The sequence below is a fragment of the Ctenocephalides felis genome, unplaced genomic scaffold (genome assembly GCF_003426905.1).
Source record: "Ctenocephalides felis isolate EL2017-DRISC unplaced genomic scaffold, ASM342690v1 CF-g0.4_SCAFFOLD_03572, whole genome shotgun sequence".
Taxonomy (NCBI): domain Eukaryota; kingdom Metazoa; phylum Arthropoda; class Insecta; order Siphonaptera; family Pulicidae; genus Ctenocephalides; species Ctenocephalides felis.
Genome location: NW_020539726.1, coordinates 32,419,260 through 32,441,843, shown reverse-complemented (window position 1 = coordinate 32,441,843; position 22,584 = coordinate 32,419,260). Strand labels below are relative to the sequence as shown.

Genomic DNA, 22,584 nt, shown 5'->3' with positions numbered 1-22,584 from the left:
ATTTTAAAAAATCAGAAACTGATCGAAAGATATTAGTTGGGAATGATACTGACTATAGTTTTAGGTAAAAATCTATCGAGCCGTTTTCTTGTAATTAACTGTTGGAAAAAAATTATGGATTTTTATGGAACTTTTTTTAGTGATATATATCATGGTCTTATAGAACTTACTGAAATATTACTAATCAACTAATTTTTATAGGACTGTTTAGTGCAAGAATTTATATTAACAGTAACATTTTTTTCACAACTGGAAAAGTTTTATAGACTGCTTATTTGGTATCACAGATATCTTATATATAAAAATGGAGCTCTCTTTCAAATGTCCGAATAAAACTCGAAAACGGCTGAATCGATTTGGCCAGTCTTAGTCTTGAAAAATTCGTGCCAATCCAGAGAAAGTCCAAAAGGTGAGAAATTATTTCAAATCCGCGTAGAAACTTTACATTTTTAATTTGAAAATTTTTGTAGAAGCGTTATTTAAATAAAACAATGGACGGTGGCAATTTCGTGAAATGTCAAACGTTTTTAACAGATGATTTTCAATTACTTTTAATAGGATGTTTTACGCAAATATTATTTATTTATGATAAATTTGTAGTAAGTAGTTTTGTTTGTGGTTTTATTTATATACAAAAACGTTAATAAACGGGCCGCAAGTGTTACTAGAGACTCAAAATATAAACTTTTTTGATATGTTAATATGAAAATGCTCTTTTTGGCATATTTTTCTCAAACACGGTGCTCTGAAAGATCTCATTTGTATAATTATATACTCATTGGTATTTATAAAACATTCTCTGGGTTATATTATTTTTTATTTATCTTATTTAAATTCAGAACCTAAATTTGGTGTCGATCAAATAGACATTTTGTCGAATAACAATTTTCCAATTATAATTTCCCAGAATTTATCGCAGAATAGATATTAATATATGAAGGTCCGGGATTAAAAAGGTCCACCACTGATGTGCCAAAAATCAGTAAAGTTAAGCATTGTTTAACAACAATATTTGAAAGTAGAGGAAAAAAGATGTATAGCCAGCTACAAACTTGATTGTAATGTTACTAAATGTAAACTAATTCTATAATTATTTTAATATTATTTCCTTTGATATTATTTTCTAATTAATTTATTATTTCCCCTAGCTCTCGACTCTATCCGCCCCCGCGCTCTAAGGGTGTTTTCCCGTATCGAAACCGCGCCTGTTCGCCTGGTACCGCGTAGCGCTTTACCGGGAAAGCTCTGGGGAGCCTTCGACCGCGCGATACAGCTACGACAGACGATCGGTCGTTGGACTTTTGGGGCGGAATGGAGCCAATAATGGGTTTTCACTACGGTGGGGATAACCGAAGTGAACCTGTGCTATGCTCGAACGTAGAGTAGAAACACTAAGTGCTACGCGAGTGGGTTTACGGCGTAGCGAATGGGCTTTCGAGGAATTGGGGACTGGGGAAAATGGAATGTGGGCGGGAAATTGAAAAGAAAGAAATTTAAAAAAAAAATTGAAATTTAACCGGTTATATATAGTCCGATTCGAGCTCATAACGTGTATATTAGTCAATCACAGAGTATGACGCTGTTGGTAAGACATCGGAAAAAAATTGGTTTATTTCACAAAATTCACCAATATTGTTACTACATTTTACTTCTTGGTTAATATAAGCACATATTATATACTAACTAGTGGTGCATGACATTGTGCCTTAAGGCAAATTGCTGAAACTTCCTGTACCGTAATTTCAAATTTTTAAAAACCTTTGCCAAAAACTAATCAGAAATCAATACTAATAAAGCAATCAATCAAAATTAATCAATACGAATCGAATGTTTTTTAAATTATTCAATTCGGTTGATCCGTGTTCCCGAAACCGTCGGCAAAAAATTGTATCCGTACACACATTCATACATCCATTTTTTCTAAGGTATGCCAAAATGTTAAGAAATCTTTGAAACGTAAAGGTATTCGATGACTATAACTTACCCTACGGGTAGTTAAAAAGGATTAAATTCAATTAAATATTATACATGTAAATGTAAGAAAGTAAGAATATATTTTGATAAAAAGCAAAAGCTATTTTTAAAAATAAAGAGTAGAAAATGTTATTTAAATAGCAAAATCTTATTTTTTATTGATTATGTGATTATTTTCATATTTCGCGAAGTTCCTGCATTTTGTCTTGAGGTAAAATGCCAATAATAACCTCTTGTAATATAAAATCGCAGCCTCAAAATATTCTAAACAATGATAAAAATTTCAACTTGAATATGAAATAGTCATTGTTTTATGTTAATGACAAAAATACTCATCAATTCACTAAATTCTGCAATTTTTCATGACGAGTATATTCATATTTTGTTTTAATATTTCTGCTACATGCGGAATTTGAAAAATCTAATGTCTAATTTGAAATGTTTAACTTCCCGTAGGGTAAGTTATAGTAATCGCAAAAAAATCGAAAATGAAAATTTGTATATATCTTTACGTTTCAGAGGTTTCTGAATATTTTGACATACCTTAGAAAAAATGGATGTATGTGTGTGTGTGTGCGTGTGCGTGTGTGTGTGTGTGTGTGCGTAGTATGTATGTGTGTGCGGATACAAATTTTCGTCGACGATTTCGGGAACACGGATGAAGCAATTTGAATAATTTAAAAATCATTCGATCCGTATTGATAAGGAGACGTGATGATTAGTTTTTGGCGGAGGTAGGTCTAGCCGCTCGGAAGATATGGGGCAAAAAGTGCCAAAAACGGTACCTCAGTTTTTAATAGAACGGAGCGTCCGATTTTAATAATTCAAAAAACATTTTACTTGTATTGACAAGATGAAATTGAAATTGATCAAATTTTTATAAGGGCAGGTTTAGCGGTTTCGGAGATATAACGAAAAAAGTAAAAAAAAATGCCATTTGGCGGTCAAAATTGATCATTAGACATATGCACATCAAATTATCAGATATTTTATAGATATTTTAACAATAAGTATAAATTTTGTTTACATTCCTATAGGGTCCGTACCAATGTTTACCCGTTAGACAGCGACGCGGCGCTTACGCGCTTTATATTTTGTCTCTATGCATTTAAAGTAGTACGATTGCTTTGAAAAAACTTCAGATCTTCCAACATATGTCAAAATAAAGAAAACATTATTTTTTCAAAAAAAAGATTAAAAAAAAAAATTTTAAATAATTTTTTTTTCAATATTTTTTTTCAAAAAAAAGTAATTTTTTGTCAAATTTATAGTTTCTCAAAAATCTTATTTTTTCGACGTAATTTTTTTTCAAAAATGTTAATCGTTTTTAAAAAAAATAATAATTTTTGGTACGGGAAGTTCCAGCAATTTGCCTTAAGGCACGATGCCCTAATTGCCTTAAGAGAGAATTCCACTTACAGCTAGTTTATGAACACGATAGGTAGGAAAAATAATTTGACTTATAATTTTAATTTTAGAAAAATATCATACAAACCCCAAAGCAATTATTATAGTTTTGTATTACTACAAATATAATATATGTTAATTAAACTATAATAAAAAAATTGTACAGTTAAAAAAAAATTATAGGAACGTCATAAGAAGGACTCAATTAAAACAAGTTTGAATATAATTTTACAAAAGAAAATCATATCCAAATCAAAATTCAGAATTAATTATAATCAATATAAATTATATGACATATCATTGTGAAAAATAAAACTTTAGTTCTCAAAAAAAATCCTTTATTTTAACGCTTCTAGTAGTTATGTAATAAATATCCGTTATTTTGTACCGAATAATTTTAAAAATTATTCCAAAGATTTCCAAAAATTCCACATTTCCAAAATATTAAGAACTCACAAGAAGTGACCGAAATTGTTGCGCAGTTCAATAAAAATAATTAATACAGTAAAAAAAATAACTCCATACTTTATAAATTTTCATTCCAAAATCTATATAATATAGCCAGAAACAAAAAAATTAAGAATTAAATTAAACTTAATGCAACTATAAGAAAATTGACTTGCAAGAAATATTTGTTACATTCTTATTAAGAATATAGAAAGTTTTGAAAGCAAATTTTGTTAAATACTAATTTACAAATAATTTTGAATTTTCTGGTAGCGCCATATACCTACTAATTAATCATATCAGATTTCTTATTAGGAAGAAGTGCCCTAAAATTCAGTGCATTATTATTATCTTCGTAGCATCTGAGGCCCTTTATTTTCAATCTGTATGCACCCCTTTTTATGATTCATCAACTTACTGGCATCAGCTTGCAGGATGATTGTCTAGTAAATAGTTTGGGCACCGGTGTAAAAATCATAGAAAAAAATACCAAAAAGAGGAGAAATCAATTAGAAAAATTAGCTAAAGCTTAAATAAACAATACTTTAATTTTTTGAATGATGTAAATGATAAATAGCAATTTAATTAAGATGGAAGTTGAATATAATGTAGAAGAGATGTAATTGCACTACATTTCTCCAAATTGTATGAAATATATTTTACGCAGAATTTTCCACAAAATGAAATAATTTATATTAATGCAAGGGTTTAAGAGTGTTATAGATAAAAAATATTAGATTGAATTTTAAATAAATGAAAATTCATTAGACATGTTGTCAACATGAATGTCTATAAATAATATGAAATTATAGATAAAATAAAAAATGCTAAATGCTAAAAATTCATCTGAATATTTACTAAATTATAAAAATCATTGAGTTTATCTCTAAAATAAAATATAATAATAAAGAACAAACAAACAATTAATATTTTCATTTGTTAATTCGATGACGACTAATTGTTGATTATTTTTTTATAATTATTTGCCACTAGCTCTCATACTATGTTATCAAGCTGTATGAAAAATAAATAACAATACATTGGCTTATGTCGCTAAGCTTTTGATAATTTATCTTGGACTAATTAGTTTGTTTAATAAGCCCTCCCTTTTCTTTTGATACCACTTGCAATCCAATTATTTTGGGCTTAGGGCTGGTGCAAGGCTTGGTGAACAATTCAAGGGGTAAATGTAAATTTTCAAAATAAAAATTAGTACAAAATGTACCTCGCTTTAATTTTGTCGAAAAGCAGGTCTATCAAGTTCGGAAATAGGGAACAAAAAGTGCAAACAATGGGAGTTTTTAAGAAAACGGAGCAACCGATTAGAATGATTCAAGCAAAAAATATTTTTCTTGATTCTTTTTTGGGAGAGGCAGATCCAGCAATTTGAGAGATACATATTTTTTTCCAAAATAGGCATTTGGTAGTTCAAAATAAAACATTAGACATATACAAATCAAATTATAATTAAATCTAAATAATGATTAAATCGAATATTTACATATATAGGTAAGTCCAAGCAAGTCGTTTTAAACAAAAATGCCACTTACACCTAGTTGCTTATGTTTTAATTGAGTTCTTCTTACTATTTTGTCTTTTTGAACAAATTTTTCATTATAGTTTATTTATAGTAATACAAAATTACATTGACTTTTACAAATGCATGCAAGAATTCCCTTAAAATCAAATCATTTTTAAGTCGTATGGTCTTCCACAAAATTAGACATCTATAGATTTGCTGGATATTTTAAAAACTGGGTCTGCTTCAAAAAACCGAAGACTAAAGCCTTTGAAAAAAGCTCAAAAATACAACCAAAAAAACTAAAAAAAACAAAGACTATAGTCTTTGAAAAAAGCTCAAAAATACAAACAAAAAAACTTAAAAAACCGAAGACTATAGTCTCTGAAAAAAGCTCAAAAAAGTCCATAAAGTTGTTTTAAAGGAAAATTCCACTTGCACCTAGTTTGTTCATGTTTTAATTGAGTCCTTCTAAAAACTTTGGCTAACTGTACACATTTCTTATTAAAGTTTATTTATATTAATATTAAATATTAATAATAAAATTATATTGGCTTTTACAAATGCATCTAAGAATTCCCTTAAAATCAAATTTATAACTCATATGGTCTTCCATAAAATTAGACATCTATATGCGGGATTTTTTTAAATCCGGGCTGCGTATAATTTTTCTTATGTATTTTATCAACGGTTCGGAACAAATTTTGATAATAAAATTAATCCTGTTATTCATAGAATATAATAATATGAAATAAGGGTGCCTGTAGTGTCGCATGCAATTTGATACGGTCTATCGACTGCAGAGAATCAAGGAACTCATATAGAAAATCTTTCGTGAATAATAAACAGGAATTATATTGATAATTAAAAGACACAGACGATTTTTTTCTATAAATACAATAAAAATCTATCCCACCCTTATCATCATTATTACTTCCACGCAACCAAACTTCTAGAAGCATTTTCATCTTCCATTATCCGCAAAAATAAAACTAAAACAATCCATTGTGCAGACAAAATTGCTCATTTAACTTTGTATAATAAGATAGATCTTATTTATTATTATACTTAGATACATTTTCTCATCACATCAGATTTACAAGACCGCAATTAAAAGTTCTGAGAACATCTTGGAATATAAAAACTTCTATTTTGCGATACACAAAAGAGTTCTCCTGCACTGCATAGGAAAGTTTTTGTACAGGGTCGAAGTAAATTTAATATACAAAAAAAATGTGAAAGGAATTTTGCCTCAAGGCAAGTTGCAAAAACTTCCCCCGATACGTGTAAATTATCGTCTTAATATAATATAATTTTGTTCTAAAAAAATCTAAACATAAATTTAATAAGTCAGATTTTCTGGCAAAAACATAAAATTTTTGTCAGGAAGTTTGCACAAGTATTTTATCGAAGTAAAATTTCTTCAACGACTATATAAGATTTCAGCAAATATGCAACGGAAATTGCGTTACGCCACAAAATACTGATTCGTTATTGGCCATCGATGTGGTTATTCAAAACGAGTTGATGTGATTGGTCGAGATAGATCACGTGATATCTTTGATTCTACGTTTGCGATCATAACTTCAAATGTCAACCTTTCAATTATATGAGTACAGCTAATCTTATATATAAAATTCTTCTGTACGGGTGTATGCCAAGATACTCCTTTGATAATTTTGATAAATCTTTCTGAAGTTTGTCAAGGGAATTTTTTAGTATGATTATAAAAATATAGTAATATTGTAGAAATAAATGATACAAAGTACAAAAAAACACTTATGATTGTTTGACATTTTGAACTGTCATCTGCTAGAAATGTCATTTCACTTGAAATTTGAATTTAGCTAAACTTATGAGTCTGGATAATATTAGAATATAATATACAAAAAATGTAATGTCTACAATATTCTTACCAAAAAGCAGTTGAGATGTGCCAGAAATTAAATTAATATAAGATACAGTCAATAGTATATGTTTGGCAGATGCAATTATACAATTCAGTTTAATAAATAACGCAATTAGTCTAAAATTGCATGTACATTTTTTTTAACTTATTCATGTCGTATTTTCGTTTAACTTACTAAATTATTTAACAATACAAAAATAAATTTATACTTATTAAAAAATAATTTAGAATTTTGTTTCATGTGTCAAAAATTCATTTGTTTTGCATTGGATATGGAATATTTAGCAAGTTGATCTTACATTGTTAGATTGAATAGTGCACAAATGAACTAGATTTTACAAATTAATTCACCTAAGATTTGAACATAAACAATAATGTTTATTAAATTATTAGTAAGAAAAATGTACATTAGAAATCATAACTTCCAAAAAGCAACTAATATAGCGTACGAGATTATGAAAATTATGGACTAAATTAATTATTGAAGCAATTATGTTGTGTGTAAAATCAAGTGTGATATTGTACTTTTACAGCAGATACTATAATATTTTTTTCTGAATTTTTTTGTACAGCATATGTTAAGTACATAAATGAATCACAAAGCAGGACATCATATAGTGTATTAAAAAGTATAGGATAGGATATGAAAAAAATTGGAACTTTTGAATTGAAGACTTGGGTACAGGACAACATCCATCGGGTCATCTTGTTTTTCCATAAAATTCTAATGTCAGCATTAAAATATTCTGGATATTTATGTCTGATTTTGTCTCTGACTATAAAATCGTAACCGCAAATATTTACAATACGTTCCCGCAATATGCAATTATAAATAATGATACCAAGTTGGCGAAAAAACGCTTTTTTTCCCGAGACTTGTTTGTTTTCTTATTCGACAAAGCAAACAAATTATTTATAATGGTTTGGCTTGAACGATCAATAGAAAAGTATTCTATAATATTCAGATTCTGATATAAATGTGCTTACTATAAAAGTTGATATTTCACATTAAGTATCTAACGTGATTAATTTAATAACTTTAATAAATATGATATTATAATAAAATAATCAATATAATTACAACAAAGATAAAATTAAATTAACTTATAATTTTTTCAATTACTTCAGAAATTTTAAAAATCCTCATGTAATACTATGGTAAAGACTAAAATTGTAAACAATGTTTTTAAAAATTTACCAACAAATTTTATAGGTCGGTATGTGAGATGTAAATTTATACAGTTCTATATAATTTTCTTATTTCAAAAATTATATTGTTATGACCGTGTGATATGTAATATCGAAATAAGCATATCCAATAAACTTTTGGAAGATATTCAAATATTAACAATATAAACTATCTATCATATACTAATAATAGAATCTTGAATTATAAGACCCCAAATTTCTAGCTTCATTCATTTTTACTCACAATACACATACAAATAAATAATCCTCATAAAAATACCAGAACCTTTATGCTCTTTAAATTATTATTATTTTTATTATTTAAATTAAATTTTCTCGAAGTTGTTAAAATAACGATAAAATTTAGTATTAAAAAAGCTGTCAACAGTATCCAGTAAATAATATAGCAAATATAATTTAGGTACTGAACTGAATACTCATCTCCATAATATTCAAATAAATGTGACTTTTATTACAACTTTATTTAAAGGTAATAAAATTTTGGATTAACGGTTTTATATCCAGTTTTATATTATGAAAAAATAAGTAAGTGTTAAAGTATAAATATAAAATATATAAAACTAACTATGGAGATAAAAATGGTGAGAAATATAATTTACAATATATTGTTTTGTTTCATTAATTGATAAATTGTTTTGGCATTATTTTGTCAAAATCTAAAATTAATACTAGAATCTATAAACATGTATAGTAGCAAAAAAAAAAAATATTGTTTGTATAAATATATAAAACTAAATGTATGAAAGTTCTTGAAATTCAAATTTATAAGATAAAATTAGTATATCAAAACTTCTTCAACGACTAGCGGGTAACTTAGCAAAAATGCAACGGAAATGCGTTACGCCACAAATACTGACTCGTCATTGGCCCAACGATGTGTCAACTCGAAACGAGTTGATGTGATTGGTCGAGATAGGTCACGTGATATCTTTGATTCTACATTTGCGATCATAACTTCAAATGTCAACCTTTCAATTATATAGGTACAGCTAATCTTATATATAAAATTCTTTTATACGGGTGTAAGTCGAGATACTTCTCCTAAACGATTATTCGGATTTTGATAAATCTTTCTGAAGTTTGTTAAGGAACTTTTTTAGTATAAATGATTATAAATATATAGTAATATTGTGGAAATAAATGACAAAAATCACAAAAAAACACTTATGATTGTTTGACATTGAAAACATTTGAACAGCCATCTGCTACAAATGTCAGTAAACTTAATATTTAAATTTAGCTGAAATCATGAGTCTAGATAATATATAATATAATATATATTAAATAAAACTATAAAACTAAATATATGAAAGTTTTTGAAATACAAATTAATAAGATAAAATTAGTATATCTTACTCGGATATAAATTATGGTTCACGAATCATTATAAAAAATTGACGCTTTGTATCAATTATTTATTAATGATCAAATTTCATTATTCACTTGCACACAACTCTTATAAGTATTTAACTGTTTTAAGAAAATATTGCCAAAAAACCTCAGTTTTCAAAAAAAATGGCAATTCGCCAAAAGTTTTGATTTGTCAAAAACTTTTATTGAAATAAAATATGAGGTAAGAAAAATGCGATTAGTGATGTTTATTAAATTTAATATAAGCATTAAACATATTTATAAATTTGTGTCATTTTTCGAAAAAAAATAGTGTTATTTCGATTTTTTGTTAAACTATTACATAATTCTTTGTCTACTGCATAAGAGAATATCATTGTAAATAACGCACAATAATCTTGACAAAACAATTTTTAATATAAAAAAATCTATACTACATATTATTGTAAATTATGTGACACTAACCGATTTACCATTTTTCCATCAACGCAATTCAATTCGCATTAGGTTAAAGGTGTTTCCAAAATTAATAAAATTTGGGATTAGCACAATTCAATTTGCATAGCAAACATGAAAAGAAGGTATTATATTTATATGTGTCTCAATGTGAGTTAGTAAAATATAAATGTAATAACATTACAATCGTCATACAATTTTTCCATCAACCCAGTTAAATTCGCATTAGGTTAAAGGTGTTTCCAAAATTAATAAAATTTGGGATTAGCACAATTCAATTTGCATAGCAAACATAAAAAGATGGTATTATATTTATATGTGTCTCAATGTAAGTTAGTAAAATATAAATGTAATACCTACACGTAGATTTTATTACGTTTGTGAGGACGTTAATGCCCACATTGAGAATATCTTAAAGTGCAATTTAAATTTGTAATATTTCTCGCTATTTGAATGAGAACATTCAAAAGAATAACAACTGGAACGATAAAAGTAACACAGATTCATAAACTTTAGAAAAAATTATATAAAAATTAAATTATGGATAAAAATCTATTTGGCAGAAGTAAATGGCACTTTGCCTTAAGGCAAGTTGCATAAACTTCCCGATCGGTGTAATAATTGACTTAATCAACCGAAATTAAGATTTAGATAGTTAGATAAAATTTTTAATTGTTTATTTCGAAACTAAAGTTTTCACTTTTTCTTAAATCTGAACATTGCGATTTCCTATTGATATCTCTCAAATACATTTATAACAAATGTAATCATAATAATTGTATTGCATGTCCTAAAGCTGTAGGTTACTATTCTAAGATCTAAATTTTAATTAATTTATATAATTCAACCAATTTTCGTTCAGAGCATGAACCTTAATTGCAATGTTAAATTTCATGAAAATTGACGAAATATTTTTTTTAGGAACCTTAATGAATTATTATGTGAAATATTAAGCAGCTGGCATAAGAAAACAATGAGACGATTACATAAATCATGTATGTAGTCCTTGATATTATTTTATCATTAAAATTAATGATAAATTTTTTACGCAACTACAAAAGTTTTGTAGATTGCTCTTTAGGTGACACATACTCGTATATAGAGAATGTATTTAGATAATTATTAATTAATTTTTGTGAACAATGCACAAATTCATAAACTTCAGGTAGCAAGATTTTTGCAAAAAACATTTTTACAAAAAATGATCGTCTCGCAAATCTAATAGATGATCCACCGTATCGAGTTTAATTCAATGGCTTTTAAATGAGTAAAATTAGTTCAGCCGTTTTTGAGAAAACGTTGACAAAATTTCTCACAAATTTTGACTAAAATACTTTTTCCAAAACATTGATATTTTTTTAACCCTTGCCGTAAGGTCGTAAAATTTTAGTATGTTTTGTACAACTATGATCTCTTTCATCATAAAAAAAAATCACGTCCTAATTTTTTTTTCAGCAATTAATTATGAAGAAATGGTCCAGCAAACTTGCTCCAATATTTCTGATTAGCACAATTATCAAACAATTTCTTTCAAACAGTTTTTGAATTTTTAAAATCGAATCAGGATTCCGGGCTAAAACGTGGACATTTTTTCACTTTTTTGCTAATTACAAAGAAATGGCTTGGCCATTTATTGTGCCAAACTAATCAAGGCGAGTCCTTATCGAGTTACATTGAATGGCTTTTAATTTTTTAAAATCGGTCCAGCCATTTAAAAAAAAAATGGCCAAAAAATCGAAAAAACGGCTCACACACACACTTTTTCCAAATATGGTTTCATTCTATTCAGAATGACTTAAAACGTCGAGAAAACATAAAATTAGCCATTTGGATTTTTTGGCAAAAACAAAATTCTCCTTCGCGGAAATTGAAAATCTGTTGGCAAAATATTCCTAACTTAATTTTGCTTTTTGTTTGTCTTGATTAAAAAAAAATTTTTCGTTCATCAAATTCTAAAGCTCCTAATATTATTCCTAATGCAATTTTATTCAATAAAAACATTATTGTCTCAATTCAATGTATTGTCTTCATTCAATAAAATACATTAGTGTCTCATTGTTAGGTTTATTCAAAGTATTATAATTAATACAAAATTTTATTGAAAGTATGTTCAAAATGATGAAGTCATTTTATGTGAAATATCCAATTTTATTGAAAGAACTATTAACCAAGCGAATGTTTTTAACTTGGCTTTGAAATTTTGAGATATATTTATAGGATTTGTTAAATAAAATATTTTAGAATAAATTAAACGTTTTGAACAAGTAAATTATTATCAATAATTATAATCGATAATCGATTTAATTCAATTTGATCACCCTAGAATCACCCTAGTTTATCTCATACTTTATTTGTATTATTCAAAGTGCAATATTAGAGATATTATGCAAATATTTTATATACTTTAGGCTATAATTATGTTTGTATGGATGTACATTCTAAAAGTATGAGAATATAATAAATAATTTAAAAAAATACGAATAAATCAGCGCCATTACGAGTAAAATATTTAGATAATACAGATTCATCCGACAACCTTTAGGGATCATTGAAGAAAATCTTTGTATAATAACAAAGCTCTTGCACAATTATTCCGCAGAGTGAGACTAACATTCAATATAGTCTAAATTTTAATATTGCTAATTAATTTGTCTTACTTCAACGATTATTAAAAAATAGTAGTGATGCAGATTTAAAGTTGTATCAAATTTTCTCCCTTAAGTCCTTTAAGAAGCATTCCTCTGACAAATGCTCCGTGCATATATTCCTTTATGCACACAATGCATTTAAATAAATAACGTTTACAATAATGAGAAAGAATAAAAACTAGAATCGGTCGTCGGTCGACTTTTGAGCGGCGCAATATAATATAATATAATATTTTCGCCGCGCTTTTACGGCACTCGTCGCAATAAACAACGGAATTGAATGCATTGTGCGAATTGTGCATATTCTTCAACTGGAGAATAACAATCGACCTTAAAGACTCCTAAAAAGGTCTTAAATGAAATAAAATAATAAAAACTGCCAAAGGTAATACATACTGTAACATTACACTATTTGCTATATATGTAGCAAATTAAATCACTTTTACCAGATCAACGAAATCATATTTCAGCCAAATGATGAGACAATTAGAACTCTTACCATAATTCTTCTAGAATTCTTCATCAATCTAGTGCACGACATAAAATAAAATAATAATACTTTATACGGTGTAAGACGACTGCTAGTCTCATATGCTTTCAATTGAATGAAGTGCACAAAGATAGAAGGGTCACTTAGTGAACAAGAGTTGCCGACAATCGTGGAACACTCCCGATTTATTAGCGATTTATTATTATTAGAGATAATAATTAATAAGAATAAGGAGTAAATACTCAATTGATTCACTTTAGCACTTCAGTTTTACTATGTCATCTATTTATTTTCTGCACCTCACTGTCTCATAGTATTCTTATTTTCTCCTCCAATATTAAAATGTAAATCGATTCGCGGGCGTGTTTGACTTCGAACATAATCTATGGAGCAATGTATCCAAGAGCTCACATTATTTATTTGCTTCCAGGTTTTAGATTTACGATCGAGTACATAATACAATACATCATAAATGCTATCTGCCACCGACGGATTAGAACCGAATTATCATAATTTCTATGATGTAAAGGCAAAAATTATACGCTAATTCGATATGGGAGATTTGAAACAACACCCTGCTTAGAGGATATATAGATACAGAGCTTGGCAACCGAAGGAGAAAATTTTAGATTTAGATGACTATGTCAGTTCTCATAATATTCGTTCTAGAGTAATTATATATATAAATATGGAGCTCTCGATAAAATGATCCGCTTAAACTCGAAAACGGCTAAACCGATTTGGCCAGTCTTAGTCTTGAAAAATTCGTGCTAATCAGTAGGTTGTCAGAAATGTGAGAGATTATTTCAAAATCGCGTAAAAACTTTACATTTTTAATTTGAAGATTTTTGTAGAAGCGTTATTTAAATAAAACAATAGACAGTGGGTAATACGTCAAATGTCAAACGCTTTTGACAGATGATGTTCAATTACCTTTAATAGGATGTTTTACGTGAATATTATTTAATTATTATTAAAACGTTTTTAAACGGATCCCAAGTGTTACTAGAAACTCAAAATATTAACTTTTTTGAAATGTTAATATAAAGTTGCGCTTTCTGGCGTTCTAGCACTCTTTTTTTGCAAATCATATTTTTCTCAAACACGGTGCTCTGAAAGATCTCATTTGTATAATTATATACTCATTGATATTTATTAAACATTTTCTAGGTTATATCATTTTTTACTTAAGTTATTTAAATTCAGAACCTAAATTTGGTATCGATCAAAGGGACATTTTGTCGAATAACATTTTCCCAGTTGTAATTTCCCAGAATTTATCGAAGAATAGATAGTAATATATAAAGGTCCGGGCTTAAAAAGGTCCACCACCGATGTGTCAAAAACCAGTAAAATTAAGCATTGTTTAACAACAATATTTGAAAGTAGAGGGAAAAAGATGTATAACTTGCTATAACATTGATTCTCATGACTTTGCTTTCGGGAGATAAACGGTAATCTTTGAAAATTTATAATAAAAGTATTTTCTTTCGTTGGTAGTTTTTTAGCATTAGTTAAAAATGTAATTATTCTGTAAAATACCTTTAAAATTAAAATAAGACGTTGAACTTGTTTGCCACCTGCCCGTTTTAAGTTACCCCGACTATAGGGTAAAAAGGTCTAGATAACAAATTTTTGAAAGACATCAAAAAAACACATTTCTACAATGATGAAGTAACTGGCAGTTTTACTGAACGTGGTCAGATAATTGTTAGTTTGAAATGTGTTATTTGTTGTGATATTATTAGTTTGATTTATATAATATAATTAATATTTGCTCAAAGTCAAATTGGACCTTTGTGCCTTGCCCTGCTCAACATATATACTTTTTTTTAAATTCACTTTAATTCATTGAATGTTACTTGAAACTTTTCAAAAAGCAGGTCAAAGATGAAATACTTAATTCATTTTCTATCTCTCCTCGAAGAAATTTTTTTTAGAAGCTCTGTAGTATTATTTACAATTATACAAAAAATTCAGAATTCAAAAAGAATCTGAAAAACTAGAAAGGTAATCAATAAGTCGAAGGACCCAAAAAAAGACTTGGATTGGATTATACCATGTTTTCTATAGAAAGTGTATAAAACTTCCAATTTGATTGTATTGGCAAAATATAGACAAACTAATGGGGTTTATTGTTTTTATAATACCTCATTGTATATAGCATTCAAACAACACATCCTTATAAACTAAAAGTATTAATATTTTTGATTCTCTAGAAATTGTTTAGAATATACATTACTAGCAAAACAACGTTTGCCAAGTCAGCTAGTATTTGATAATTATATAAGTAGTAGCATTCTATTCTATTGTAATTACTATAAAGATATTTGTATGGAGTAACCTTCCCAAGTTACCCTCTCAGTACAAAAGCAACGGAAACGCGTTACGCCACAAATACTGATTCGTCATTGGCTATCGATGTGGTAATTCGAAACGAGTTTATATGATTGATCGAGATGGTCTTGTCAAGTGTTTTAATTATTAGAATTGATCTAGTATTTTGTATTGTCTAAATCTTAGCGCTATTTTGTATTGTCTGAATCTTAGCTTACTTATTCCAAATTTTCTAAAACTTCAAACAACTTTTTCATTCAATCAATCATTCGTTCTAAGTTTCCCAACCTCTGCCTCTCAACTATCTATCTATCCCATAGTACATAGTTTTCTATCGTCGGAATCAGTTTTGTCATTTCTATCCATGTCAGTTATTTATTGTGAATGTTAGAGTCATTAGAACGCACTCGTACTCGTACTCTTAGGTTAGTTCTTTTCTTTGGCATGGACATAGACCGATTGCTGATTGCGACTCAAATGAATTGTGAATTTATTGCTCACGGCGATGGTAATGGAAGGCTGTTGGAATAAACGAAAGAATAGATAACATGAACATGACAATTCTATATTGCATGGGAATGCCGGTTGTATAGGGGACACCGGAAGAGGACGACCCAAGAGGTAAATAATAATTTCCTAAACATTTTGCCATACCTTAGGAAACTACCCCCATCATTTCAATAATCAATTCAAGTGTTATATCTGCTGTTTTCGGTATGGCTTTGACTCTAAGACAGTATGCACATAATCAAGAAACTTCATGTTAGATCTGTAGTGAAAATGTTTTTAAGAAATACTGAAAACTTATATTGAACTGCGCGAAGACAGCATATTTCAACCACATTAAAACAGAATTGTGCAATCAAGATAAAATATGAGTTCTATATACTATGTGCCTATAATTTTTATACCCCCGTCATTTGAAAATAAAAGAGTGCGCGTAAAGTTCACACGCGATTAAAATAAAACTTTTTTGTTATCACAGGATGGCATTTCAGTTGTAAATAAATACATCTTATAACAATTTTGAATGTTTATTAGTAATATGGTAACACTCACGATGCACACATTTTTTTAATGTCAAACATTTTACATAATTATTTATCATACTTCAAATACGGCATGATCGGTTTGTCATTGTAATTAGAATTTAGAACCTGAACCTTAGAGAAATGAAGTAATTACTGATTAATAAATTCTCTAATATTCGTTCACACAGTGGGCAGCTGTAATATAACAATCTTGAATAATTTCATTAACACTATCAATAAATAAACTGCAGAGATGTCCATTATAAAGTATATCTGTATATAAATGATATACTGCTACACAAACTATTGTTGTGATTGATCTCTTATTTAGAGTAATAAATCTGATTATCAATTCATTCTTCATTAGTAATAATTATTTATAAAAATATGCAACTTTGCAATATTTTACGTTCAGTATCACTAAAATGAAATTGTAAGCTTTGACATTTGAATGAGAACAGTTGTTTCACTTGCCATGTAATTAAAATTAACTTACATTCATTGACTGTTTGTTTTTTTTTTTGATATCTCGCTAGCGATACAGTCTCATTCTTTGAGCATCTGTATTATGTGTCTTGCCTATAAAGATAATTTCTAAAAATATATAGTAACCACGAGTAATACAAATTATTTCAATAAACTTACGTTTCTTACACCGCACAGATTTTTCATTTTTTTAATATTTTCACTAAATGCGGGGACACACTACGTTTATGCATACTATCAAAGCAATCATACTCATGCGACACGACGACCAATCACAATCGGGCCGTTTAGAAATAATATCATCAAGATCGAATGACGAATCATTGGCACTCGACTCGAGCGTAACGCTCTGCGCATTTTCGCGCCTAAAGCAGTTTTACTTCAAAAACCTTTGAAGCACCACGACGACTGTTTCTTGGTAAATATCAATGTAATACATTCAAGCAATAGAAGCAAATGATCATAGCTCTCATAACCTCAGTGATCATGGACCCTTTTTACGATCCCTATCCATGCCATCAATGAACAACCTAGAACATCTACATTTTCTGCCTACCATATGATAGATTGAAAGACTAAGGTTAAAACAGAAGATAAAAAAAATCATAATTGATACATTCAATGGTCCTCAAATTAGGCAACTCAATAATCAACATGTCATGATTTTATCAATATATAAAGTCGATCAGAAAACCTGGGAGTCATTCGGTTTGGTCGTAACAAACTTCCTGGAAAACAAAAAATCAGTAACACTCATGAGCTTGCCGATTGCATGTTATCCAATTTTAAATCTAGGATGCAATAGAGCATCAAAATTTTGTACCAGCACTCTCATTTAGAATGGTTTTTAAGAAATCTTGAAGATATTTGGAAAGAACAGCATAAAAAAATCCACCAAAGAAATCAGTCAATTTTCGTCCACACTCAAAATTTACTTAAAAAACTTTCGAATGCACGAAACAAAATATGTTTTTATTGTACTTTGAGGTAAAATTAACAAATTAGTAGTCTGTTGGTTTTATTATAATTAGCATCTCCGTAATACTATTACTATCATAACATCCCTGAAAAAATTTAAAGTCACGCAGAGTAATCAGTATTAAGTTATTTTAATTACACCGCACCTCCTCTATCGATACTATTTCCTGATACAAGAAACGGTTTGTCATTTTTCATTTGTAAGGAACGCTGTTGGGTAAGTACTGAATTTTTACCAGAGATGCACATATTATATATTTCCTTGAATGCTCTATTAAGATCACATCTTACTCTTAATGATGCAAATAAATAGATCTATCTATTCTAGGAGCAAATATTTTAGCAAAAGATAAAATCATTTCTCTAATATGTCAAGCGCTGAAGTATGTTAGGAAATATATCAAGTAGGCAGATGACATAAATGAAATTAAAGACTAATGGGCCGATTTTTGGATAACAAAATCGACAAAAATAAAATTTTTCGATTATAATATTAAATAAATTTTATATAAAATATTCATTCAGAACAATTACTGATGCTGAAGGCAAATGGAAAAAATAAAGTGAACAGATAAAGAAGTCCTAAGAAGATTGGCCGAAGAAATGATTATACTGAGCACAATCCTGAAAAGAAAATGAAACTGGATCGGATCCATTCTGCAAAAAAGTGCATTCCACATAACGTCGTGGAAAACAAAATACAAGGACTGAAAGGATTAGAAAGAAAAAAAATACAGATGGACATGACTAGAAAGCAAGAAAACAGAAGTTTCGAAAGAAAAATTCATAAAAACTAATATAATGAAATTAATGGTTAATTCATGGCAATAAAACAGTAATGGAAACAATAAACACACAGGCATTCGCAGAAGTTTTTAAAATGATTTACAACTACATTTTGGTAGATGTTTTAGATTTTTTTCTTTTTTATCACGTGTAAACTTTCAGGCAGCATAATAAAATTCAAGTTCAGTCATGATTTACAACATTACGATTGAACCAAATACAGACATCAATTTCCATCAATTTCCACCAATTTCTAACATCGACATTGATCACTTATTAACTTACTTGGCTCCGTATTCCAGGTTGTCGCCGCATCCGCCCCAGACCCATTCCTTTTGGAGGTCCCTGGGCCTGGGCGCCCTCGAGCAGCCGCAGGAGGCCAGTCGGCCGTCTCGGCACGCTCTCGACACCTGCACCGCAACTCCTGCAGCAGCTATCGCGTGCACGAAGGCGCTTTCGCGGCTGGCTGGAAGAGATAAGAGGGTATATTTGAATTGTTAAGGGAAAAATATTGGTGATAAATTTATTTTTATTTTAATAGTTTATAGGTAACTAAATAAGCAAAACTGTTGACAATAATATGAATATAGTAGTATGACGACATACAAGAAAATATTTAAGTAACTAGTTGTGAGTTGCATGAATTTTCCAATGCGTATACATAATCTATCTAATCAATAAGAATTGAGATTCAGCTGTTTAGGTATAATATTCACTTTCACTAAAAATAATCAATAACATTTTCAACATTTAAAAACATTTAAAACAATTGTTAATAATCATTGATCAGAATTTATGGATTTTTTCTGCTCGAATATTTAATTGTGGTCCAGCAATTTGCCTTAAGGCATAATGCCACTAGTTTGAATAGTTTTTTGGTAATTAACGAGTTTTGTTTTATTATCCGTAAGGTAAGTTCTATAGTAATCACAAAAATCTAAAATGCAAAGTTTTGCATTTTTTACGTTTCAAAGGTTTCTGAACATTTTGGCATACCTTAGAATATTTTGTTATATGTGTTTGTGTGCGTGCGGATACAAATTTTGTCGACGATTTTAAGAGCACTGACTTGAATGATTCAACAAACATTCGATTTCTATTGATGGAAAGACGTGCTGATGAGTTTTTTGGAAAAAGCAGATCCAGACGTTGAGCAGTGCCAAAAATAGCAAGTCAGTTTTTGTGAGAATGCAGAGGCGAATTTGTATGATTCAATATACATTTTATTTAAATTGACAAAATGGAAAGCTGATTGTATTTTTGGGAATACAGGGTCATCATTTTTGGAGATCCAGAAAAAAAGTTTAAAAAAACGTTATTTTGTAGTCAAATTATCAGATATTATATATATTAATAATGAATATTAATTTTGTGTCCATTCTCTGGGTTCCGTACTAAGAGTTTTAATTTTAAATGTTTACTTTTAAAGTTGAATCAAATGTTCACTACATTTTCTATAGAAAGGATCAACTAATATGAATTATTCGAAAAACACTTGGTTGGTTCTGTTTAGTTTTTGCGAGAGGCAGGTCAAGCCATTTAGAAGGTATGTGCCGCAAAGGGTTAAAAAAGGTTCGTGCAGTGTTTGAGAAAACCCACCAAGCTATTAGAATCCAACATTTGGAGAAAAATTTTTAAAGTCCAACATTTAGATTGTTTTTTTAAATTTGAATCTATCAAAATTTAAAAAAAATGATAATATAAATTTTTTTTTGTTTGTAAATTTGGTAATTTTTTTTCGAAAAACATTTGTCTCATAATTATTAATATGAGACAAGGTTTTCGAATGCCTTTATTTTAACTCAGTTCGATTAGGTTTTGTTTATGCATATATGTTTATATTTCTTGTAAATATACACATAAATTGTTTGAAGAATACGATTGTTGCCTAATTTAACATAATAAGCACTTATAAGTTTACGGTACTGTTAATTAAGTTATTCACAAATTAATGTAACAACTCCAAATAAATATCTCAGACATTATATTACATAATTGATTTATTTATTAAAAAATATAAATTTCAAAGATTTTCAACGTCTATTATTTACCAGTTCGGAGCAATAATAACCGCCTTAGTAGGTATAAGAAAATTCAAATTTTACGACTTTTTTATATATTATATTTTGCTTAATATTTGTGGGGAATCAAGCAAGCTTGGAATCGAAACAGAAACAAAATGATTGGTCATTTTTATATTATAAAATTTTATAATCAATAAATTGTTTTATATTTTATAACAAATAAAATTATATTTTATATACATAACTATTTTCCATATATTTATATTTACGAGAGAAGAAAGTTGATTATTATTTCTTAATGTTCATAATTTACCTTAAAATTGATCCTTATTTTTACAGTTTTCTATTTTACATCCTATTTTTACCTTGCAATTGTTTAGTTTCAGTTTAAAAATATTTAGTTTACATTCCTTAATTTTATTTACTCTTAATAATAGATTGAATAACATTAAAATCGCAGTCGACATTCTTAAATTTATTAACTTCATGTAGAATAAGTTATAGTAATCGGCCAAAAATCGAAAATACATTTTTTGCAAATCTTGACGTTTCGGAGGTTTCTGAGTATTCTGGCATACGAGGGTCATTCAACGAGTACTTAGCTTTCAAATGAAAAACATTGCCACAGGGAAGTTGCAAGTCGTACCTTAGAAAAAAATTGATGTGTGCGCGTGTGTGTATGGGCGTATGCAGTATGTATGTATGTATGAATAAAAATTTTTGTCGACGTTTTCGGGAACACTGGTCAACTGATTTGAATTATTCAAAAACCATTCGATTTCTATTGCTAAGGAGACGTGCTTACTAGCTTTGGTAAAAGTTGTCTTTCAATTTATAAGCTATTTAATTTTGTCTATAAAATAATAATGATAATGAATTTGAAAACAATGATTATTTTTCGAATATTTCATTACGAAACGTGAACTTTGAGCAGTTTGCCTTAAAGCACAATGCCATACACCACTAGTTTATATTAAGTTACCAATAAGTGTAATTAAAATTGACTAAGCCTAATGATTTTTCCACCCAATGTGTTCTCTATTTTGCGTGAGGCAGATAGAGTCGTATCCCTCGCAGAATCTTTCGCCTTTTGCTTGGCTAATTTGAAGTTAAGACTTTATTTCTCTCTTTGAAATGGTCTGGAAATAGTCTAGTAGTGTGTCAGATGCGTTTTGCAAGTGGTGCCTTGCGAATAAATCACAGACGCTAATTCTGTTCGCGTAAAGATTAATTGGAAGGCGAGGGCCAATCAATTTAATGGCCCGCACGCGTGGGTTAGCCGAAATTGATGATGGACGATCTAGAATCAACAAAATGGTGTTGATGATGATCACATTCTCTAAAGAATAGAATACTATTGCACTTGTGCAAATATTTCAACTGTGGTCACGCCTGAATTGAATTGCTCCACAAATTTGGAATGTTTTATTACTCCGACATCCAAATTTCGCACAAACAAATTTTACCGTCTGCAAATATTCTGTAACATTTTCTTTCCTGCGGTCTACCTTTTGATGTCGTCAAGTGTTAAAA

General features: G+C 28.8%; 1 protein-coding gene across 1 annotated transcript in view; it reads right to left on the bottom strand.

Moving 5' to 3' along the window:
- Window positions 1–22,584, bottom strand: part of LOC113388368 (protein Wnt-5b-like) — a 60,571-nt gene that overhangs the window by 36,010 nt on the left and 1,977 nt on the right. The window contains exon 2 of the mRNA XM_026625754.1: window positions 19,313–19,493. Coding sequence (XP_026481539.1) covers window positions 19,313–19,493 — 181 coding nt within the window. The remainder of the gene's footprint in view (window positions 1–19,312; window positions 19,494–22,584) is intronic.